General features: G+C 35.4%; 2 protein-coding genes across 6 annotated transcripts in view; both read right to left on the reverse strand.

Annotated features, from left to right (window-relative positions):
* LOC149037552 (endoplasmic reticulum metallopeptidase 1-like) overlaps positions 1-25,481 on the reverse strand; it is a 130,787-nt gene that overhangs the window by 47,122 nt on the left and 58,184 nt on the right. For 2 of the 5 annotated variants that reach the window (XR_016181176.1, XM_089187756.1), the window contains 2 exons: positions 25,085-25,254; positions 23,348-23,882 (listed from right to left, as the gene is read on the reverse strand). Coding sequence is in view for 3 of the 5 variants with exons in the window: in XM_089187756.1 (XP_089043882.1) it covers positions 23,706-23,882; positions 25,085-25,254 (347 nt within the window). In the remaining 2 variants the exon portion in view is untranslated. Of the gene's footprint in view, positions 1-19,407; positions 19,466-23,347; positions 23,883-25,084; positions 25,427-25,481 lie in introns of those variants that run through there. The other 3 variants (XM_089187758.1, XR_016181175.1, XM_089187760.1) reach the window with 3 other exon arrangements.
* LOC149037556 (neural cell adhesion molecule 2-like) lies at positions 18-11,084 on the reverse strand. Its single transcript, XM_089187768.1, has 8 exons — positions 10,912-11,084; positions 10,141-10,314; positions 6,758-7,030; positions 5,986-6,309; positions 5,540-5,803; positions 5,082-5,366; positions 2,818-3,066; positions 18-1,519 (listed from the first exon to the last, which is right to left on the reverse strand). Exons 1-8 carry the CDS (start codon positions 10,943-10,945, stop codon positions 1,191-1,193), a joined length of 1,932 nt encoding a protein of 643 aa, XP_089043894.1. The 5' UTR covers positions 10,946-11,084; the 3' UTR covers positions 18-1,190.

The following is a 25,481-nucleotide window of genomic DNA, read 5'->3' on the forward strand; positions in this document are numbered from 1 at the left end:
TTAACATGATTAACAAGTTAAATATATTACAAAATGAAGAACTGCCTGTGGATATTGCGAATTGCTTGCATATATATTGCTAATTCATTCAACATTTTAACCGTTTCAAATAAGAATAAGGCATGAAAGAAACTTTAAAAAATCTTAATACCAGCATGTGGTAGAAAACTTGCAACTACTAAAAATTAACACCTACATTGATATTCACTCCACACTACTGAATGCTCGTTAAATATCATGTCAAAAAACAATATAAATCAGCTAAGTAAAGTATGAAGTCACTTACAAACTGATTTGTTCCACAAAATCCACATGAAAAGTAGAGATAATATTATTGAAAAGTATAACAAAAATGATGCGAAGAAAAGTCATTTTCATTATATTAATAATGGTATTATTTTGAAATCACTGATGATCTGTCCTTTTTGGTGGGCTCTCATGGACGTGATAACTTTAAAGGATTAATCAATTATGAGGATGTCTTTAGACTTGATCGATACTGCATAGAACGGTAGCTATTTCACCATATCCTCATCAAAAAGAACAAGCCAAGTTCTCATTAACCATTTAGTAAGGTATGACGATAATTACTAGCTGATTTGTTCCACAAAATCCACATGAAAAGTAAAGAGATAGTATTATTTGTTAAAAAAAGTAATTATTAGAAAAGTTAATTTCATTCATTTTGATATTGAAGAGTTAGCAAACAATCAAAGTAAAAAGGTTCAATTAAAAAAAACAACAACCTTACTTTGAAAGTAAAGTGAATTCACCACACTACAGGATGCTCATTATGATGTCAACAATTAAATGTAAATCAGGAAAACAGCCAGGCTCATAAAACTGACTTTATTCTGGTCAGATATTATATTATTATTCTGCATATTATAGTAGTTACTGCACCATATCCTCATGAAAAGGAACAAATCACATTCTCATTAACCATTAAGTAAGGTATGAAGATACTTACCACCTGATTTGTTCCACAAAATCCACATGAAAAGTAAAGAGATAATATTATTTGTTAAAAAAAAGTAATCATTAGAAAAGTTAATTTCATTCATTCTGATATTGAAGAGTTAGCAAACAATCAAAGTAAAAAGGTTCAATTAAAAAAAACAACAACCTTGATTTGAAAGTAACATTTATAGTTTATACCAACATAACTAAACTGAGCATCCACTTCAAATCTAGATATCAATCTTACTGAGGTATCCAAATCGAAGACAAACCAAGCACCGTTTGTAATATTTATAAAATGATTTTGATTTACCAGTGACATCGATCCAGAAGGAGATGTTAACTTTTCCAACCAGATTTTCAGCAGCACATTCATAGAAACCTCCATGATCAAGCGTCATGCGCTTAATAACTAATGTATTTTTGTTATCAAGAGCTTTTCCATCCTTGGTCCAGTTGACATATACTGGAAGATCACCCCTTTTAAAACAATCTGTTTCAAATGTGGAGTTCAGTGGGACTGAAAGGTTCTTGAGTTCAGGATTTAGATGTGGTGGAACTACAAAGAAAAATTTAAAATAAAAGTCACGATGAGATAATATTAACAGATACAGAGAAAATATTGTCATGGCAGACATTTTGTTTTGGTTCCAACTCATTGTTCCAGCCAATGACTAACAAATAGCAGCCGTGTAATATAGTTGAGCTAAGAAACAAAAAGTTGGAAGCAAGCGCCACACTTCTAAGTTTACTGAAGAATGATTCAACTACACGTTAAAGTGAGAGAAAAATATTTCCTATTGAACTTGTCAATGATCGCAAATCCCTCGTGACTCTTTGCTCAAGGATCAAGCTCGGAAAATTAATTACAAACCCTTAACAACTAGTAAGTTTTCCCTAAAAGTTCATTAAAATTCCTAATGGAGATTTAGACATCATGAGAGTGAAGACTGTCATCCTCAGAGACTTACACAAATGATTTTGCACGGCTAACCACCAATACAACCGCATCATTGCCATATGGAATTCGAAATTTAAAAGTTAGCAAAATATAATGTTGTAGCAGATTCTTTGAGTCTGATTTGTGAATAATAGGGAACCACAAGAGATTTCTCGGTCATCAATCAAGAGGAACGTAACAGAAGTAACGGAAATTAGTTACTACCACTTATCAATTGTTAATTTTTCTTATAAGTTCAACACTTCACCTGTGTGGAGAAAGGGGGTAAGTTTCTAAAAAAACTTTGGTGTTGCGTCAGTGGGAGAGTATAACAGGGTAATTGAGTGTTATCAACTGAGTTAAAAACGTAAATTGGCCACCGTAAAGAACTTAAAGGCTGACATTTCAAGCATTAGCCCTTTGCCAGATTAATTGGAGGAATTGTGGATTGTGTGTGGGTTTATATGCAGAAAATAGAGCTATGCTATTGGTGGGAATATAGTGATGAGAAACAAGAATATATTAGTTGAATGAAAAGCGCTCAACTAATTTATTCGTGTTTTCTAGTCACCACATTCCCACCAATAGCATAGCTCCACTGTCTGTGTGGAGAGTCAGGCACCATGCAGGCGAGGCCTGTCATCCAAGAGGATACCACAGAAATGATCTTGCTCGACTAACCAGCGGTAAATATGTATCATATCGATTTGCAGTTCAAAATTTTAAAGTAAATGTTTAAAGAAGGAAGAGATTTCAAGAAGAAAACCCTCCAACTAGATGGAGGTATTTCCTCACTCAAGAAGACGGCACAATGATCCTGGCCAGTGCCTTAACCCAAAGCAATTAGTCCAGAGTCTACCCGCCACAGCTTACACAACTGAATGATTTAAAATCCAGTTTGAGACTTAAAAACTTACCTTTAACAGAAATATAGATGTTTTCAGCAGAAATTCCTCCAGGATTTTTCGCTTCACAGGTATACAGACCTGTGTCTTTCTCTGTTATCTTATGAAAGGAGAGAGACATGTTGTGTCCCTCATATAAGTTATTCTTAAGCCAGGTTATCTGTGGCTGAGGCTGACCTTGAATGATTTTACAAGTCAAAGTCACAGTGTCTCCTTCTCTGATTAGATTGCTTGCTCCTGAAATTCTCACCACTGGTCGAACTTTGAATAAACAAGTAAAAAAGTTAAAACACAGTGGCTTTAGTTATACACACATAATACAAATATCCTAAAGGGCAATTTCATTTTTGGTTACTAACATCAGTGTATAAATTAGACAATGCTTTTTCATCTGACTAATTTGAATAACCAGATGAAAGTCCTTTTCGAACGGCTAAAAACAACAAATCATTGGAACATATAAGGTGACCTTGCAGAAATGCCTATTGGCAAAAAATTAAAAGCCCTTCAAAAAAAAGTAACAAAGATTGTTTTAACCTCAAATGAAATCAGAAACCCATCTTACCAGCATTATCTACATGCAACTGAACTACTTAACGACTAAATTCTTAAGATCAGCTATTGATAGTTACCTATAATGTTTAGCTTCATCTTTAATATATTTTAGACTGCATTTTGTACTATTCATATTTTAGGGTAGATATTTTAGTCATTTAAGTTTTGTATTTTGTATTATTCTGTGTTCCCTTATTAGCATGGATTCCTCAGGCTTCATGGTTGACACTGAAATAAAGTTTTTATCACTATTTTTACTGATGAGTAGCACAATCACCATGCCCATAGGGGGTTGACTGCAAACTTTCAATGATTTCTTCTGTTTTACATTTTCATTGAAGCCAAATCTTTGCTTACAGGTAAAGTTGTTCTTATTGATTATAGTAAAAGCAAAAAATCAGAAAACCACATTGTTGTCTTTGAGAAAATACCCGTGAAAGATGAAAAATCGAGCCAATTTTGGTTGTAACGTGTAACACAATCTCAGTGGTAAAATTTTTTAAATACATTTTTCACTGAAAGAAAGCTCGTTTGAGCAAACAAATTACACCTAATGATAACACACAATAAACACTACATTTGAGCAAAACTTTGACATTTCAAGTTTATTAAAACGCACAGAAAAGATTTATCATTCTTAAGTATCCTTTGTGTAACGCTGGGTTTCAGAATTTGGAAGTACGCCAAGTTGTTGTCCGCAGAATGACTGAACTGGAATCCTGTGGGAACAAAAACACATTAACCAAATGCTCATACTTGGTGTTCTAAAATAGCAAAAAATCAGTCTAAAGGATTGACTATAAACGGAGAAATATCAGTGTAAAACAGTTGCTACGGTTTTGTAAAACCTGATTATGCAATAATATTTTTCATCAACTTACCTGCTCCTTCGCTACTATACTTCAAACACGGCAAAGTCGGGTTTCGAAATTGATTACACTTTAATGCTCATAAGTTTCTCTTGTCATTTCCAAGTTTTCGGGTCCACATCTTTAGAAACGGCCAAAGTATTCACTTTTGACCAAGTCGCTACGCTTTTTACCATGTTGACGCCATATTGAGAACGGAGTCTCGCCACAAATGCCACCAAAAGCGCTATGTCGGGAGTCTTCAAGCTCAATAATTTTTCTGAGATTTAGCCATCCGTAAATATCGCTTCAAGTGCGCTTGACAAGAGGTATGGTTAACGAAAAGGAAGAAAAGCTTGCAAGGATCAAAGAGTGGAGGAGGAAAAAGCAGGAAAAGAATAGGCTAAGGAATCTAAAATATAATGAAAAGAATCGCAAAAAGAGAGCTGAATTTCCAATAGAAAAATGGTGATGTGATCTTCAAGTTGTAAAAAGAGGCAGAAAGTCAGTTTTTAGAGTACCAGTTGATCTCACTAGGGAGATACTAGCCTCCATGTAACACAAAATGTTATTGTTTCTACTTTTTACTGTGAAATTGATTATTTGTGTAAAAGACCACACCCACAAGGGATTATGGGTAAATAAAATTTGAATCAAATGTGACAAAAATAAAATAGTTTGAAATAAATCAGTTGTAATAGTAAATGTGAATTTAAAACAGACCTAAAGAAGTGATTTTGTCCCAAGCTAGCAATTTTCACATTTTCCATACATGTTACGGAAGTGGGTATGGTGATTGTGCTACTCATCACTATAATTATGTGTTGGTATAATGACCGAACCAGTTTCAGATTTTTCCAATTACTCACTCACCTATAACAGACACATCAATGCTTTTATGTCTGTTCGTGGCCCTTTTTGATCCTTTATTTTGTGTCATGGTACATCTGTATGTGCCACTGTCGTCAGGGTGAACAGGATCAATCTGTAGACTGCCACTGGGAATTTGAGTGAATCTTCTCCCATCAGGTACTAACTTTTCTCCTTGTTTCCTCCAAGTTATCTGTGGACGTGGTGTTCCTTCAGCACCACAGTTTATAGTACCAGATGTGTAAGCAGTGAGGCTCTGCTGGTCTCTAGTGTTCTCAGTGAATCTTGCTGTTGAAATAAATAAAGAAAATAACCACTTACTGAAGCCGCAATGAAGAAAAGCTAACTAGTCCCTATTGTGTGTCTATATTGAGAGTGCCGGGCACATTTACTGCTGTGTTAACTTACTTTACAATGAGGCAATTAAGGTCTTCTAAATGTGTTGAAAAGGATTTTCCTACCATTAATGTAAACTGTGTAATACTGAACATATTCCAGTCTGAGGCATTCATATGTTCCTCCATCAGACAACTGCACATTTTCTATGACCAGTTTACCATCTTTTGTGGTCTTGACCCTCTTAGAAGAAGAATTCATCCCTTGCACCTTTTGACCATTAATGACCCATCTCGCAAAACTGGTTTTGTTACGTATTGAGCAGTGAAGGATTTCATTGCTGCCAATATCAAAGTAAAGATTCTCTTTTCCCAATACTTCTTTGTTCTCTGAAAGAAATGTTTTCAAGTAGCACAATTATCAGTTCATTCTGTCTCAGTATTTTGGCATTAGTTTGTTTCAAAACTAATAGTATCTTGATCTTTGATGTTTAACTTTAAACACGTGACTATTCACGAGGACCAGTCACCTTTAGGAATTTCCACCTCAATGTTATTAATATCTTACTTACTTGGTTGACACAGTGCTTGGGAACCTTTGCCATCTCCTCGACATTGACTGGGGACATTTAACTTTCCATCAGTGCGTGCACAAGATGCAAGTTCTACCTCCTCTCCATTGCAGGAAACATCCACCATTACAGAAGTAATGTTTCCATCCTCTACGTTTGAGCCAACAAATTCAGCAAGAGCCTCTTCAAAGCCGAGTTGACGGCAAATAACTTGGGCATCATTGAAATCCCATCCATTGGTACAAATTTTTCCCCATTTCCCTTTGTAAAATACTTCCACTCTACCACCATACTCTACATTTGCACCATTCAAGCGAACGGGAACTTATAAAGTCACAAAATATTGAGCAATCAGTAAAGGTAAGTTAATGGTGAATTTATAAAAGGAAGAAATATGGATAAGAGAAGGAGACAGCAGGATTAGGAAGAAATTTAAAAGTTCAAGGTGTTCATACAGGTTTAGAAATCCAATTTAGCTGTACGGGTTCTTTGATGGGCAGCTGTTCAGGTATCATTTTTGGGCCTCTTTACACCTTCAACAATTTAAATTATTCCTCAAAAAAAAAAACCTAATTGTCAATATATATCATATTTTTTTAGAGAGCAGTCTTCAAGAAAACACTAGTACATAATCAATTACCAAAGCAAGAAAGGATGTTTTGGCGAGGTCTACCACTGGAATTATGATCGAGTCTATAAGGGTACCTAGAATAGGATGTACAGACTGAAATAGATCTGACAACAGATTCCAAAATGCATAATTGATTAATACCTTTGCAGAATTGCAGTTTGTTTGAGAAGCTTCCTTCACATTTAGTCAAAATGGTGGTGCAGTTGGAATTGGTTGATGTCTCTGATACATTGCCCCTGTCTTCATACCATCTACCATAATCACTGCTGTTAGAGTATCCCATTGCCATGCATGTCAAATCTACTTCAACTTTATTCCACGTACTGGTGCAAAGCTTTTTCCAGCTGCTTTTTGTATGGATTTCCATTGTACCAACTGATGGGTTGCTCTCCGTTTTAAAGCGCAGTGGAAATACTGATGAAAGAAATAATACAAAAGTATATGTACATCTTGAGAAGCCCTCTTCACGATTCTACAAATTTTAATTATTTTGTTGATGATTGCCCCAAATAGGTACTTAGTTTCATATGTTAATACCAATTCTAAGAGAGTTAGAAACATAATCATCAGGCTCAAATTAAATAGTATCTTTCAGGACCAGTTTAAAAAAAGAAAATAATTGATACTGCTCACATCAGACATCCCATGCTATTCTATCAAGAAACTAAATATTTCAGTAGTGATTGACAAGAAATTTAGTGCTAAATGCTTACGAATGACAACAGTGCACACTGTAATGAGGATAATAACAATAGAAATGATGATACTAAAGTAACATAAACATTTGCAATAATAGTAATAGGGATTGTATGATAATAATCAGGCGGTGTACACACTCTGTGTTGCACGATAGTCGTAAAATGAAAAGTGAGTCGTTTACATCCTGTCGCGGTTGAGTGAACATCTCTGGTGGCAGCAAGATAGTGCAAATAGACGTTGAATGTAATGGGGATTCACTGTTGTTGGCGTTCCTTTGAAAGTTAAAAAGCGTTGATAGGCCTGCCCAACTCCTGTTATTCCTTCGTGACAAACTTGTTGTTAGGAGGCAACTGAAGAGATTCAGAAAGAATCGAATCTGCAGCCTTGGCCAAGAATCTATTCATTTGGCAGCAGTTACACTCACAGCCAATGGCTGTGTGAATAATATCAAATTCCCGAGTTATTTAATAAGGAATCAACCCTTGACATGCAAACTCGTTACAAAGAGACAGCTACCTTCTCATACGAATTATTTTTCATGTCATACACTTAAAGGTGTAATTACGGGATTCACAAAAGGAGAAGCGTTACGCCTTCTAAGACCAAATTCGTCACGCTCAACGTTTAATAAAAAAACATATAGATTTTCAAATATGCTTAAAAGAATAGAGAATATATAAATAAGGTTTTCAAAACCTTATCTCTGGAGTTATCGTCTGTGGGAGAGACAGTATACTTGAAAACAAAGAAGATAGCGCGCACACATGAAAATATTACCTTTTGTAACACGATCTCATTCGGCTTTGCCAAACCTCAAGAACATACAGACAGGGAAATTACACCTTAAAAACTAACCCTTAGTATCACATCACAGAGGCAAGTCATTAAAAGATATATTTATAACAGCTAAGTTTTCAGGTCAGAAGATTTAAAAACACAAGCGTTCACAAGCCTATCAACACCTTTTCACGATCGACTGCATTTTGCTTTCCGGCTTACCTGGCGTGTCGCCATATGTATTGTAGAGTTATTCAGTGGCCAAGTGACTTCTTTCATTGCTCTAATTCAACTGTCCTTCATTCAGTGATCAAGATAGTAGATTTACCATACAACACTCACGATTAGTTAATTTGCTTCTACTTTGGAAAGTAGATTTACTACACAATTGAGTATACAATAGTAACGCTGTGTAACGCAACAATAGGCCTTTTTTTGGTCATAATCGGTCTCAAACACTAGCACTTAAAATGCGCGAAACACGTGTACCGTTGGAGAGCGTTTGAGAGTGTTTAGTCAGAGCTGTTGAAGAAGGATCAAAGCGGCCATCCAAATCTTTGAAAGGCTCCAAACTACGACGTACATCAAATTTGACCTTTTCGAAAACTGGTCTCAAATTACATACTAAAAAAACAGTGATTGCGTTTGTCCTTGAGAACCATAGAATACGCAACAAATACGTACAAAAAATACTTTTACACATTCAGAATAAACCAGGTTATATTTACCTATGGTGAAAGGAAAAAGGAGCGGCCTAACTTTTACGGAATGTTCAGTCAAAATCTGCCGATTTCTGCCGCTTTCACCGCCATATTAAAAATAAAGCTACCCCAATGCAACGCAATCGGAGTGCGCACACCGCCTGGATAATAATAATGATAACGATGATGATCCTGATGATAATAATAAGTGAGAAAATGATAATGATAATACTAATGAAAACAACTTTATTCAAGCACAGGCGGCCCAAAGTCCAGCTGTGAGATGATCATCTTACGCAATAACAGTCGTGGCGGAATTATAAGAGTTTGTATGGGAATATTTACGACCGCTCTATGGGATTAAAAAGTACGTCGAATTCTCAGTAAAAATACCTCACCTTACTTCCACAGCGTATCACTTTAGCGAGTTATCCATTTCGAGGTTTTCCGCGTACATAAGAAAAGCCCAAGGCTGAACACTCCATTTCCGAACGGCCGATCCGAGAAGCGAAAAATCCCAGCGAAAAATGGCCTTGCTTGGTAACTCTGCCTCCTTTTCAAACTGGGCCTCGCCGGGGACCACACCGTAACTTGGCACCCATGGTGCTGGTCCCTGGCGATATTCAATTTGAAAAGGAGGCAGGGCTACCAAGCTGGTTCTCAACGGTCGTGTGTCAAGGTTGATGTGTACGAAGGCTGGCAGAAACCTCTAAACTGGACATTTCTGAGGCAAACTGCGGTTTAGCGTCGGTTGCATGGGAAAGATTGAGTTTGTAGTGAGTTGAAATGAAACCAAAGTATATGTGCTTGGATTCTGCGTTGGATTTGTGGCCGCCCGGTCATTTTGCGCTGGAATTTTTCGCTTCTCGCATCGGACGTTCGGAAATGGAGTGTTCAGACGTGGGCTTTTCTTACGTAGGTGGGAAACCTCGAAATGGACAACTCGCTAAAAGGGGTTCTTTTCATCAAAGTAAGGGGTCAGGTAACAAGTAATACGCTGTGGAAGTAAGGTAAGGTATTTTTATTGAGAATTTGACGTATTTTTTAATTCCTTCAAGCGTTCGTAAATTCCGCCATGACTGTTATTGCGCAAGATGATCATCTAAGAGGTGGAGCTTGGGCCGCCTGTGATTCAAGCTGCGATGTAATGCTAATGCTAATTTTGGACAAGGTCAATTTATTAGTATGTAGATTAAACGACAACGGCTTTTAACAGGACTTAGCCTTTATAAAATGTGGGGTTCAACTATGATTAGACTTCGGACCATCCATGATGTCTGTATTTCAATTAATGTTACCCTTTGTAACTAAAACTCTGACTCACTGATTTTACCATGTGTATGTTACCTTCGTGGCAGCTGGACATTTCGTTACATTCCCTTACAAGTGCTCTGCTCCCATTACAATGTTCCCCGCCATATGCTGGTTCTGGATTGGAACATTCTCTAAACCTTATTTGTATGCCACTGACTGTTTTAGTGCAGATACTCCAGGGACTCCATTCATTCCAACCACCATTGACTAACAATGTTTCAAGAACAAGCCGTTAAGAAACAACTTTAAAACTTTAAATTTCGTCTTTGCAATCCACCCCCATGAGCTACATTGCAGCTGTCCCATGCTCCCCAGGATGACAAGGCATCGTCAACTATCATTGTATCAGAAGTTAACATGATTAACTGGTTAAATATGTTATAAAATAAAGAACGGCCCACGGATATTGCAAATTGCTTGCATATATATTGCTAATTCATTCAACATTTTGACCGTTTAAAATAAGAATAAGGAATGAAAGGAACTTTACAAAATCTAAATACCAGCATATGTTAGAAACCTTACAGCTACTAAACATTGATATCTACATTGATATTGCAAATTGCATGCGTATATAATGCTGATTCATTCATCCTTTTGAATGAAGAAAATAAAGATAAGGCATGAACAGAACTTTAACAAATCTAAATAGCAGCATAAATTATGGTAAAAACCTTGCAACTACTAAACATTGATATCTAAAAAACTATGTTAATTAAAGGTGCATATAGCACCTGGAACCAGCAAAATTAACAATCAAAATGATAAAAGATTGTTGGTTTAACACTGATTACACACTCTCACCTGGACAATGATTTGTGTTGCAAGATTGGCTCATGCCACTATGTCCCTGGCACTGATTTCCGCGCCACCCTGAGGGAGGATTTGTACAGCTGCGCACTCGGCTGTGCGATCCACCACCGCAAGTTAGGCTACACCTATCCCATGACCCCCAGGATGACCAGCCACCGTGAACTATATTTGTAAGAGAACTTTTAATGATTGGCCACTTAAAGCGGCTTTAAATAGAAGAACTGCCTACCAATATTGCAAATTGCATGCACAAAACATTGCCTATTCATTTGAGTTTTTTACTACATCAAATTAAAATAACTATAAGAATTCATGAGTTATAACCATTGTAACTTATGGCTGGTATTTTCCACGCTCACTTGGGTGCTATGGAGAATACGCATACTGATGTTAGTATGTGAAAGGTTAAAGAATGATGATTGTGATACATGTAAAGACAATTTCAGTCTTTTTTCAGGACTTAAATATCAATAATAAATATAGTGTGATATAGTGTGAAGAAAAGTCATTTTTCTTGTACCGATGATGATAGTATTTTATAATCGTTTTTTGATCTGATTCCACTCTGGTCAGAAAGCATCAATATGAAAGGAAATTACCTTCTTATTGTACTGTAAAAGTAGTGACTTTTGCACAAAAAATATATATAGAGGACTTAAATGTTAATAATAGATATAATGTGATGCATAATGGTAATTGAACTGAGTGGAGTGCAATTTGGGCTTAAATCCTACGTGTGATTTCAAAATCGAACAAGCGCACAGCGCGAGTTGGATTTGAAATCATAATTATGATTTCAGACCAAAATTGCACAGCACAACGTTCAATTACCACTTTATTACATCCATTTTGAAATCGCCCCAGTTCAGGACTTGGTCAGTTCAAATATTTTATTGATACAGTACTGAGCTAGTTTGAAATCAAATTCATCCATTTTTGGGGGGGAAAAATGAGAATTTTCGAAACAATGGTTGCAAAATTTGCCACATGATACTCTTTGTCTTTCATTTTCCTGCAATTACATTGGTTACCTTAAACAAGCCTTGGAATCTGATTGGTTGTTTTGTTTTCAGTGTAGCCTCATCATTGGCTGGGAAAATGATCATGCGATTTAAAGCAAAAAAAGGGTGCAATTCGTCAATAAATTGCACCAATTAGAGCCAATCAGATTACAGGGACCACCAGTGATTTCAAAATGGGTGTAATAGAGTATGAAAAAAGGAATTTTTCTTATATCAATAATGACTATTTTAAAATCCCTGTTGATCTGTCCCTTCTGATCGGCTCTCATGGATGTGATAACTTTATAGGTTTAATCAATTATGAGGATGTCTTTAGACTTGATTGATACTACATATAACGGTAGCTATTTCACCATATCTTCATCAAAAAGAACAAGCCAAGTTCTCGTTAACCATAATGTAAAGTATGGAGACACTTACCACCTGATTTTTTCCACAAAATCCACATAAAAGGTAAAGAGATAGTATTATTTGTTAAAAAAAGTAATCATCAGAGAAGTTGATTTAATTCATTCTTATATTTACGAGTTAGGAGAATCTATGATAGAATTCTTAATAAAAGGAGGGGGATTCAAGTTATCAATATATGAAAAGAATTCTCTTAAAAGAAACTATTCAGTCAAAGAAAGTAATTTTGTGAGAGATTGATTTTGTTCATTCTCAAATTCAAGAGTTGGCAGAATCCTTGATACAGGACTTAAATAATAATGATAAATATAATGCAAGGAAAAGTCACTTTTCTTATATTAATAATAGTATTATTTTGAAATCACTGATGATCAGTCCTTTTAGGTGGGCTCTCATGGGCGTGATACCTTTAAAGGATTGAACAAATATGAGGATGTCTTTAGACTTGATCGATACTGCATATAATGGTAGCTTTTTCACCATATCCTTATCAAAACGATCAAGCCAAGTTCTCGTTAACCATTAAATAAAGTATGAAGATACTTACGACCTGATTTGTTCCACAAAATCAACATGAAAAGTAAAGAGATGGTATTATTTGTTAAAAATAATAATAAAATAATATCTTCATCAAAAAGAACAAGCCAAGTTCTCATTAACCATTAAGTAAAGTATGAAGACACTAACAACCTGATTTGTTCCACAAAATCAACATAAGTAAAAAAAAAAGGAATCATCTGAAAAGTTAATTTAATTCACTCTGAAATTGAAGAGTAATAAGAATCCTTGATCGAGTTCTCAATCAAAGTAAGGAGATTTAATTAAAAATAACAACCCTAATTTCAAAGTAAAATGGTAATAATAAAAATAATGTGATATAATGTAAAGAAAAAGTCATTTTTATTATATCTATAAGGATAGTATTTTAAAATCACTGGTGATCCATGCCATCTGATCGGCTCTCATGGACGTGATAACTTTATAGTTTGATCAATTATGAGGATGTCTTTAGACTTGATCGATACTGCATATAACGGTAGCTATTTCACCATATCTTCATCAAAAAGAACAAGCCAAGTTCTCGTTAACCATAATGTAAAGTATGGAGACACTTACCACCTGATTTTTTTCCACAAAATCCACATAAAAGGTAAAGAGATAGTATTATTTGTTAAAAAAAGTAATCATCAGAGAAGTTGATTTAATTCATTCTTATATTTACGAGTTAGGAGAATCTATGATAGAATTCTTAATAAAAGGAGGGGGATTCAAGTTATCAATATATGAAAAGAATTCTCTTAAAAGAAACTATTCAGTCAAAGAAAGTAATTTTGTGAGAGATTGATTTTGTTCATTCTCAAATTCAAGAGTTGGCAGAATCCTTGATACAGGACTTAAATAATAATGATAAATATAATGCAAGGAAAAGTCACTTTTCTTATATTAATAATAGTATTATTTTGAAATCACTGATGATCAGTCCTTTTAGGTGGGCTCTCATGGGCGTGATACCTTTAAAGGATTGAACAAATATGAGGATGTCTTTAGACTTGATCGATACTGCATATAATGGTAGCTTTTTCACCATATCCTTATCAAAACGATCAAGCCAAGTTCTCGTTAACCATTAAATAAAGTATGAAGATACTTACGACCTGATTTGTTCCACAAAATCAACATGAAAAGTAAAGAGATGGTATTATTTGTTAAAAATAATAATAAAATAATATCTTCATCAAAAAGAACAAGCCAAGTTCTCATTAACCATTAAGTAAAGTATGAAGACACTAACAACCTGATTTGTTCCACAAAATCAACATAACAAGTAAAAAAAAAAGGAATCATCTGAAAAGTTAATTTAATTCACTCTGAAATTGAAGAGTAATAAGAATCCTTGATCGAGTTCTCAATCAAAGTAAGGAGATTTAATTAAAAATAACAACCCTAATTTCAAAGTAAAATGGTAATAATAAAAATAATGTGATATAATGTAAAGAAAAAGTCATTTTTATTATATCTATAAGGATAGTATTTTAAAATCACTGGTGATCCAAGCCATCTGATTGGCTCTCATGGTCATGATAAACATCATATGATGGATAAATTATGAGGATGCGATTAGAACTTAATCAAGTAATCATCTGAAAAGTTAATTTAATTCATTGTAATATAGAAGAGTTAGCAGAATCCTTGAAAGAGTTCTCGATCAAAGTAGGGAGATTCAAATAAAGACAACAACCTTAATTTGATAGTAAACTGAAATCACTACACTACGGGATGCTCATTAAATATTATGTCAACAATTAATGTAAATCAGATAGCATTAATATGAAAGGAAATCAGTTTCTTTTGGTATGATTAAAGTGGTCATGTTTCCGCACCAACGAATATATCATGGACTTAAATGATAATAATAAATATAATGTAGTATAATGAAAAGAAAAGTCACTTTTATTATATCAATAAGGATGGTATTTTAAAAACATTGGTCATCCATGCCATCTAATTGGCTCTCATGAACATGATGAACTTCATAACATGGATTAATTATGAGGATGCATTTAGAACTTTATCAATGCTGCATATTACAGTAGTTTTTGCAACATATCCTTATGAAAAGGAACAAGTCACATTCTCATTAACTATTAAATTTCTTTTGGTATCATCAAAGTGGTCATATTCTCGCACCAAAGAATATATATATAACAGTGATATAATGTAAAGAAAAGTCATTTTTGTTATATCCATAAGGATAATATTTTTGAAATCACTGGTGATCCATGCCATCTGATTGGCTCTCATGGACATTATGAACATCATAAGATGGAATAATTATGAGGACGTGATTAGAACTTAATCAATACTGCATATTACGGTAGTTACTGCACCATATCCTCATCAAAAGGAACAAGTCACATTCTCAGTAATCATTAAGTAAAGTATGAAGATACTTACGAGCTGATTTGTTCCACAAAATCCACATGAAAAGTAATGAGATAGTATTATTTTTTAAAGAAAAATAATCATCTGAAAAGTCAATTTATTCATTTCTATATTGAAGAGTTAGCAGAATCCTTGATAGAGTTCTAAATCAAAGAAGGGAGATTCCATTAAAGAAAAAAAACCTTAATTTGAGAGTGAAATAAAATCACCACACTGAGGGATGCTCATTAAATATCATGCCAACGATTAGTGTAAGGAAGCAAAACAACCAGGCTGATATTTTAAACCCATTTTATTCCGGTCAGATAGCATTAATATGAAAGGAAATCAGGTTTTTTTGGTATGATTAAAGTGGTTGCATTCCCGCACCAAAGAATATATCAGGGACTAAAATGATAATAATAAATATTATGAGATATTATGTAAAAAAAAGTCAATTTTTATTATATCAATGACAATAGTATTTTGAATCACTGGTGATCCATACCATCTGATTGGCTCTCATGGACATGATAAACATCATAAGATGGAATAATTATGAGGACGTGATTAGAACTTAATCAATACTGTATATTATGGTAGTTACTGTGTCATATCCTCATCAAAAGGAACAAGTCACATTCTCATTAACCATTAAGTAAAGTATGAAATATACTTACAAGCTGATTTGTTCCACAAAATCCACATGAAAAGTAATGAGATAGTATTATTTTTTAAAGAAAAATAATCATCTGAAAAGTCAATTTATTCATTTCTATATTGAAGAGTTAGCAGAATCCTTGAGAGAGTTCTAAATCAAAGAAAGGAGATTCCATTAAAGAAAAAAAACCTTAATTTGAAAGTGAAATAAAATCAACATGCTGAGGGATGCTCATTAAATATCATGTCAACGATTAGTGTAAAGAAGCAAAATAGCCAGGCTGATATTTTAAACCCATTTTATTCCGGTCAGATAGCATTAATATGAAAGGAAATCCGGTTTTTTTGGTATGATTAAAGTGGTTGCGTTCCTGCAGCAAAGAATATATCAGGACTAAAATGATAATAATAAATATTATGAGATATTATGTAAAAAAAGGTCAATTTTTATTATATCAATAACAATAGTATTTTGAAATCATTGGTGATCCATACCATCTGATTGGCTCTCATGGACATGACAAACATCATAAGATGGAATAATTATGGGAACGTGATTAAAACTTAATCAATACTGCATATTACGGTAGTTACTGCACCATATCCTCATCAAAAGGAACAAGTCACATTCTCAGTAATCATTAAGTAAAGTATGAAGATACTTACGAGCTGATTTGTTCCACAAAATCCACATGAAAAGTAATGAAATAGTATTATTTTTTAAAGAAAAATAATCATTTGAAAAGTCAATTTATTCATTTCTATATTGAAGAGTTAGCAGAATCCTTGATAGAGTTCTCAATCAAAGAAAGGAGATTCCATTGAAATCACTGATGATCTGTCCTCTCTATTGAGATTCAAGTTATCAATATAAGAAAAGAGTTATCTTAAAAGTTATGATTCGGTCAAAGCTTAGATTTGCTAATCCTCACGAAAAGGAACAAGTTAATTTCATATTAATCATTATGTAAAGTAGGAAGACACTTACTAGCTGATTCGTTCCACAAAGTCCACATGAAAAGTAAAAGGATATTATTAATTATTAAAAGAAAGTAATCATTTTAAAAGTTAATTTGATTCATTCTCATATTAGTAGAATCCTTGATTCTTTTTTGAAGAGTTAGGAGAATCGTTGATAGAATTCTTGATAAAGTTAGGAGATTCAAGTTATCAATATAAGAAAAGAGTTATCTTAAAAGTTATGATTCGGTCAAAGCTTAGATTTGCTAATTAAATTACTGTCTCAGCGAGTTTGATAAAAACATTCATATGAAGATAACAAGATCATTCATTTCCAACATTGGATAACAGCATGCAGACACGTAAAAAGGAAAAAATATCCGAAATACCCTGCGCAAACCATGCTATTTATCATTTGATAAAGGGGGTCAGTTTCCAAAGAGAATGTGGTGCCACGTCGGTGAGGGAGGATAACAAGATAACTTTGGCTTCATCAAGTGAGTTGATAATGTAAATTGGCCACCGCAAAGAGTTTAAAAGCTGACTTTCGAGCGCTAGCCCTCCTTCACAGCGAATGGAAGACTTGTGGGTTGCGTGTGTGTTTACATGCAGGAAATGGATAAACAAGAATACATACATTGAATAAAGAGGATTCGTTGATACCGTGGGGATTAAGAGTTCCGATATGAAAGATAAATAATTGTTTAGGAGCTTTGCGGCTTTCGAAACTGCTTAGTTGTAAGGAAGGTCGCAGACTGCCATGTGCTCACTCTTAATTCCCACGGTATCAGCGAACGCTCTTCATTCATCTACTTTATTCTTGTTTTTCTTGTCACCATGTTCCCACCAATAGCTTAGTTCCATTTTCTGCATATAAACTCACACACAACCCACAATTCTTCTTATAAACTTAGTTTATAACGTAAATTAGCCACCTTAAAGAGTTTCCTCAGCTTGAGGCATCTGATAAGACTTGTAACACATTATGTGTAGGCCATAAGAATAAAGTGTTAACATACCTAAGCATTGTACCCCAAATGACATCACTAATAAGAAAACGATTTGTGACTGAGGCATCCCTTCACGAAAATGAAATTATTTTTAAAATTAGTATCAATGAAAAAAGGTAATCGTATTAGTTTATCCTATATATGCGGTATTAAACAAGAGTGAGGTCACGAGGGCTAGATATTGGCTGAGTTCCTTTCTTGCGTTTTCATGGTCGAGACTAAATCGAGGTCAATAACACGGAAAAAAGAATGAGGCTTATATCCAGTCATCTAGACCGAACAAGCTTAGTCAATAAAGGATTTATGATACAACAATAAGATCATCACTTTATTAAGAATCAACACTCATTCATTTCGAAAGACTGGAAAGGAAGCCCCTTGTGTTTGTACCAAATAAACCAACGAGAATCGTTTAAGTTTATCCTTTATGTTATCTTGTGTTTTTACTGTCTTTTGCCGCTTTTTGCGACCTTATCGCCGGTATTGTCCAAACATAAGAAAGTTGTTTTTCTAAGTAATTTTTTTTCTTGCGCTGAATCAAAATGGGAAATTCCTTGCGGACAAGATGGGCCCGCTCAGGTGGGCAATTAGAACACAGAATTCGCCTCGTATTGCCCCTTGGGCTCTGCCAGCGATGAAATAAACTCTCATACACACATCCATTTCATTTGTGTAATCTTGGTAGTTTTTAGTTGGTAAACAAAAATAACTAAAATAAATACATTATTATTGAACACTTACTGAAAGATGGAGGCGTCAACTGAATTTGTTAATTTCCGGTTAAGTGATGACAATTTCAAACCACGCTCGTTGGCTCCTCTAATTTTACTGCAAAGTGGTTATCACATCAAAATACGTCATAAAAGCACATGGGACTCTGATCCACCTTATCACAAACTCACGTTTGATTGCATAAAACATTAACAAATGGCCTTTTCGATCTGTTTGCTCTCAATTTTTTCTAGATTTTAACAGCAAATCCCAAAGCTCAGCCGATTTAAGTTTCAGGCCCAAAACTGAGTACAATATGGGCCACTTCTATCACTATTCAATGTAAATATTCCTGTACCTTGATAGTTAAAGCCGAGTCTTAGCTAACTTGAGGTTAACGTGAGAACAGCTCTTGAGCACAGTAATATTCACTCCTTCGAATTTTTTTCCCTCGGATGCCCGTGTATTGAGCTTTTTAGATATCACCCGAACTTCTTGAAACGATTGCCAGCCATTTTGTCGCCAAATGTCTCACTCTTGTCTCAGTGTATTTCTTTTTCTAAAGTCAAATGTGAGGCCAACGATAAAATACCTCCCGTAATATTGCGCAAAGTGTGTTTTCCGCCTTTGATTTGTTTTTATGTGTTTTTTCTTGTTCTTTTGTTTTTAACTCTTCATTTAGGTGACATATCATTGATTTCAAGTCGTGAAAGACGACTTTCAAGAAGGTGAGCTTGGAGTAAAGGAGCATCATTCTGAATTTAGATCGCATACGCAAATCATCTTTACGTTTTATTACCTTCATGTCAGTTTACTCTGGAGCAGCAAGCAGAATATCAGGTATCACTCACCCTGATTAAGAAAAAAAAAGAGAATACCTTATTTCAGATGTAAGCCAGCGATCTAAATGGGGAATGTTTTAAAATGATTGAAATTTGCAAAGTTCTTAGCACCATGCGTTTTAATTAGAAAACTGGGTGGAAGACCTCGCAGCTCTTTTCAAATCCATAAAATCTCAAATGGACATGAAATGTTCCCTATCAGGTGCCGGCTTCTTTTTCTAGTATGGGTCATTTTGTGTTTATGAAAAGTGGTACATAAAGGGAAGCTCGGTCGATTTGAAGCAAAAGACCTGAACATATTTTCTCAACTCCACCTGTTCACGAAAGAATAAATTAATTCTGAGTCAAGTTTCCTGTGAAGATTCCGGCTTAAACAACTGTCTAAAACTGACGAATATACATCACGTTTTTGAAATCTTTTCCCAGAACCTATCGTTTCCTATTTTCCAAAATTATAAAAGTGAAGTATCAAGGCCAACGTCTTTAAAACATCATTACTGATATGGGAAAGACGTCCTATTTCTTTTTTCCCAAAAATGGAAATTCACAGAATATTTTACCACCACTTCTTTCTCTAAAACGGGTCATTTTACGTCAATAACAACGGTACATTAAAGGGAAGCTCAGTCTACATGATGCCAGAGGACTATCCATGTTTTTTCTCAATACAGCTTTCAACCAAATAATAAACCAATTTTTGGTCACGTTTCTTGTGAAGATTATGGCGGTCTTAGACAGCCGTATCTTAAACTGAGTGGTATACATCACGCCTTTAAAACTATCAGGTCTGAACTCGTCATTTTGCATTTACTACAATTGTAAACTTGCAAGACTTAGCCTGTTTAAAATGTCATCACTGTGAAAGGGAAAACTTCCTTGAAGTTTTTTTTTTCGCATTTGAAAAATGAAAAATTAAAGAAAAACTACCAGCAAAACTAGGCCGCATTAATACTCGCACCATGCATTCATGACAAAAAAATAAAATAGGTAAGTGTCCATTTACCTTTCAAAGTTGAGTTTCTTCGGTGATGGAGTAATTTTCTATTGAACTTAAAGCGTGAGAGGCGCACAGAAGGCGCAAAGTGCTAGTACTGTTTTGGCATACTATCAAAACATATACGTATTCAAGCGTTTGATGACCAATTGTCAAGGCTATTGGAACAAAAGGCTTACTAAAAGATTGTTATCTTTTAATCAATTACTAATGACAAGTTTTACTTTTAACTAAAATTAGCACAAACCAGCTGAAACCATATGAGAACAGAATTAACTTTATCCCCGGGGAGAGTCCATTTATCATCAATCACTTTTACCTCGTTCGATCCCATATATCTATTTTATCTTATTAAAGCGGAGCTCACAAAGCCAACCATACCTACAAAATTTGCTAACTCATCAAGCCGAGAAAATTCATATGACCGTATTACTGGTGGAATCAAATTTGAAGTCATTCAAATAATGTGCAAACATTGACCCATATATCTCTCTATTCATCCGCTTTAAAAACAATTATTGCAAGGTTTATTTCGTTGTTCGATCTTCTCTTGAAAAATGGAACTTTCTCAAAATATCAAGCCTTGATGGCTTACTGCGCAGGACAAAAACTGTCGGATTTTCATATGATAAAATATGTTGTGTACAAATTGCAAACGGCGGCGCATGTAGCATACAAGAGCGATAAACAATTTTTTTTCTCAGGATCAGTCCTGAGTCGGACTGAGTTTCTCTTACAATAAATGCTCTAACCCCCAAAAATGAGGCTTTCTTGCAATTAATTAATGTTTTGTATCGAGAAGTTAAAGAAAACGGGTTTTTTGCTGTCCATCAGGCGCCGAGCACAGTCACAATCGACAGAGTTGTGCTGTTGTTCTTTTCGCGCTAAGCGCGTGTTGCGTCATCCTCGGAGACTCGGGCTTTGAGTCGGTTTCAAGTCAGGGCGAGAGGTAGGTAGACAGGATGGTCTACCTAAGGTCTCTTCTGTCACAAGGAGTTCGTGGAGTTGTTGCTAGCACTAACGATTGAGTTTTATCACTGACAATTGATATTTTAGCACTAATGACTGAGTTTTATCACTAGCGATTGAGTTTTGTCACCAGCGGTTGATGATATTGGCACAAATGGCTCCCCATAAGAAGTAGAGGTTTAGTCAGAGAAACCACTTTTCCTGTTCCAAGCCTCTCATGGCTTTGTCACATGTTTCCAAGGCTCCTCCTGGTTTAACATATCAAAGCGCACGCAAAAATGCCAGTTACGCTGGCAATAGGGGGGAGTTCCAACTCGTTTCAGCTTTATTCTTTAAAGGCTTGTAAAAGCCAGGGGTGATAGCTATATCCCCTTTAAATTGGTTAAGAGCTTAAAATTTGAAAACAATTAGCCTGTTCCAGGTGTTCGGCCAGTAAAATCGAGCACATTATTGAACAGCACAAAGTGGCAGCAGAGCGAAAATAGAATCAAGGTTTCCACTTTTATCCAACTCAATCCAAAACCTCCTTCCTCTTTTCGCTCTGCCGCTACTGTCGCTCAGTTTAGCATCATGCTCCATTTTTCTAACTAAACTGCTTGAACAGGGTGTAGGACATGCGTTTCTCTTTCCACAGGAAAGTTTGAAAAATGTCAGGGAGAAGTTGACGGGGATTTAGCATTAATAATGAGTACTAGACCCCTTGCTGACTGGATTGCGTCACACAAGGCCTCATATTCTCCCGCAAGCAAAGAATCACTCGTGCGGAAACGGTTATCCCTTTACTGCCTTAGGGAAATGCCAAATTTTTCTAAAACGAGAACGATGAACCTTTAGACCACGTATAATATATAATTTCAAAGGTATTTTCAGGGGTATGCTATAACGACCCAAACAGGCGAGGAGGATGTAACTAAAAATACTGAGTTTTCAAAGTGAAAAAATAAAAAAAAAGGTTGAAATTTTGTTTGCCTTATACATATGGGGTATATACTCAAGAAGCTAGAGTTGCTCGAGACGTAGCCGAGAGCAACTCTTACGCATCTTTCGTGCTCTCCAAACTTCCCGCTTGGTTCATATCTCGATGAACACACAGCTGACGTATGAACCAATTGTTTTATAACATTTTCAACCCGATGGTTTAAATGTTGTGAAAGGGTCGATAATCGCTCTGCTATGCTTCAGCGCGTTGATAATTTTATTTCAGGAAAACATTTCGCTACGCTGTAAACGATCTTGTCTCAGATTGGTCAAAAACTGACAGGTGAATTCATGCGTGTAAATGAACTTTATTTTCTGATTGAGTGCAAAATTCTCGAGGGATTTGTTTGCTGACGTCATGGGCGTGCACAATAGGAATATGAAGCACGCTCACGCAATTGAATTTACGCGCTCTTATATTAGAACAGAGCTAGTAATCAAATTCAATTGCGCGAGCGTGCTTCATATTCCTATTGTGCACGCTCATGACGTCAGCAAACAAATCCCTTGAGGAAACAATTTTCCATCGGGATGAAAATGTTATATAACAATTGGTTCATACGTCAGCTGTGCGTTCATCGAGATATGAAGCACTTGAGAAGTTTAGAGAGCACTGAAGAGGCTAGAGCTACGCCTCGAGCAACTATTATGCATCTTTCGTGCTCTCCAAACTTCCCGCGTGCTTCATATCTCGATGAACGCACACCGACGTATGAACCAATTGTTAAATAAACTATAGCTTAAATAGTAGCTCCTAGAGCATTGTTTGTTGTGAGATATAACCTTGACCAATACAATAAAAAGACAAAAAGTTGAAGGGTGGTATATCAAGTGTCATATTGGAGGGGGCTATGCTTTTATGACCTCAATATGCCCAACGACACTCTTTGGCATTAAAGGGGATCATTATACTGAGGGTCTGCTGACAGACTACAGGCTACCAAACAATCCTTTACTTTGTTTCTTGATTCCTTAGTTTTATTTGGAATTTAATTTCCAGATAAAATCGTTATAAATTAATTAAGGTGATTTTAAAAATTTTTTGGATTCATGTATGACCAGCCTGACTTCTTCTGATGATGTGTTATTTCACATCCATTTTTTTCCTGTCAAATTTTCTTATAATCCTGATAAATAATTTTGAGGTCATCCACCCTAAAATGTAAAAATCTTCATGATAATTTTCAACCTGTGAACTGTTTCAAACCGGTGCAATTCTTCAAATTCCTGGCTTGAAATTTTTGTTTTTCAGTATTTCATAGCAGTGTTTAGAAGGTCTTGGACTGATGCATTCTTGCAATACAGGGAATCATGTAGTGTACAACCAGCTCTTGTATGTGTCCACCCAATCATTAGCAAAAATCCAGTCTGGAATAGCTTGAATGACTTCTTTGAGGAAAGGTGAAGATGACTCTTTACCGTGAATATAATGAGCTGCCACAGCAAAGTCCAACAAATTGCTCTTGGCCGGGAGGTGTCTTTTTGGCTGAAATGATATTTAAATTAAAAGAATCTTGGGATATATTAGCCTGAGAGCAAGTGCTTGCTATCAGCACCGCAGGAGCCACGTTTCTCTGCCCAAGGAATACTTGAGACAGGTCAGGGAGGGGGTTCACCAGGGCTCAAGTCAAGTCACCCAAAAGTCATGTTGCTCAAAACCAGAGTCAAGTTGCCTGAAACTTTTAGTCTTGTTGCCAGAAATCCTGAGTCATGTCTCACGAGGAAACAAATACTGAAAAGATCTAACTGACAGACTCTAAATGGGTAATGAAGTTGAGAAATCTTTATCAATAAAGCGCTGTTTGTTCCTAATAATACCATGAAGATGATGATCAGAAAAGAAATGTGTTCTAGTGATGACAACAAAATGAAGCATTGTTCATTTGATATGAACTTGTTTTTAACTCACAAACGTTTTGTGAATTTGAGAAATCTTTATCACTTATGCAGTGTTCATTTCCACCAAAACCATGAAGACTTTGACTAGTACACAGAAAGCAATCATTTAGTCAGAACTGAAATATGTTTGAGTAATGACCCTAAAAGCATTGTTTGTTTTTGTAACAACATTATGAAGCATTCTTCATTTCTATAATGACAAAATGAATTCTTGCCCTTTTTAAAGGGCGTACATTTCTACAAAACTGTGGTGCTGTGTTACTCAAGGCCTCATATTTTCCTGCAGGTGAAGAAACACTTGTGCCAAAGACTAAGGTTATCAATTTTCAAACACCAGATACTAATACCGGTAGTTTATTTTGTTATTGTGTAATCTAACTGACAGAAAACACTACAATCCTACAAGCTTAATATTTTATTAATCAGCAAGTGATGTTCTTGAGACGGAGCAACTCCTCAAAGCAGTAAAATACTTATCATTAATAAACTTAATTAAGCCTACCACAGTCTAAATCCTAGCTCACCACTGACACAATCTCACTGCTGTCTCCACAGTTCCTTGAAATAAGTGATCTTCAGCAGTAACTCTCTCTCAGTATAGCTTTCTATACAGTCATTGCTCCAACAACAACTACCCCAACTACCAAATAAGTGAGTCTTTATATATATATATATATATATACAAAATGTTCTGGAACATTTCAGAAGCTTACAAAGTCAGACGACCGCAAGGCAGGAGTCTGATTTGTTAATCACGAGTATGATTAATACTGTAATTGTCCAACTCACCAGAAGCTCAAGCAATAGTTCCCAGGGCCCCACATCAGTACCATGAGAATAGTAAATAAAGTACACAACTCTGTCTCCACCATCTTGAATTGGTAAAAGGGGACCGAGGGAAGAGGTCAGCAAATCTACATCACTAGCAGGTGATACATATACAGCCATGTGATCAGGACCTAAGGCAGTTAGAAGTCAGACACTGGTGAGATATGAATGCATGACATGATAATGTGAGGAGAAATTAGATGCTGGTCACTTCAAGGATCCTGTTTCTTCCTATGTAGCAATTTCACTTCCATTGGAGATGTTTTGACTTGAGGTGGAGGACCAGGGAGATACCAAGATTTTCTGATTGCAAATGCAATACTTCAAAATTAGACAGAGTTATAAAATTAAACTAAAC

This window comes from Pocillopora damicornis, chromosome 11 (assembly GCF_964200805.1).
Source record: "Pocillopora damicornis chromosome 11, jaPocDami1.2, whole genome shotgun sequence".
NCBI lineage: Eukaryota > Metazoa > Cnidaria > Anthozoa > Scleractinia > Pocilloporidae > Pocillopora > Pocillopora damicornis.

Excerpts from the sequence above, each read along its gene's own strand:
- LOC149037556 (XM_089187768.1), bottom strand. The coding sequence starts at position 10,945 with ATGAGCCAATCTTGCAACACAAATCATTGTCCAG. Across the intron at positions 10,315-10,911 it reads CAACACAAATCATTGTCCAG|TCAATGGTGGTTGGAATGAA; the intron begins GTGAGAGTGTGT and ends AAACATTGTTAG. Across the intron at positions 7,031-10,140 it reads AATGTCCAGCTGCCACGAAG|TATTTCCACTGCGCTTTAAA; the intron begins GTAACATACACA and ends TTCTTTCATCAG.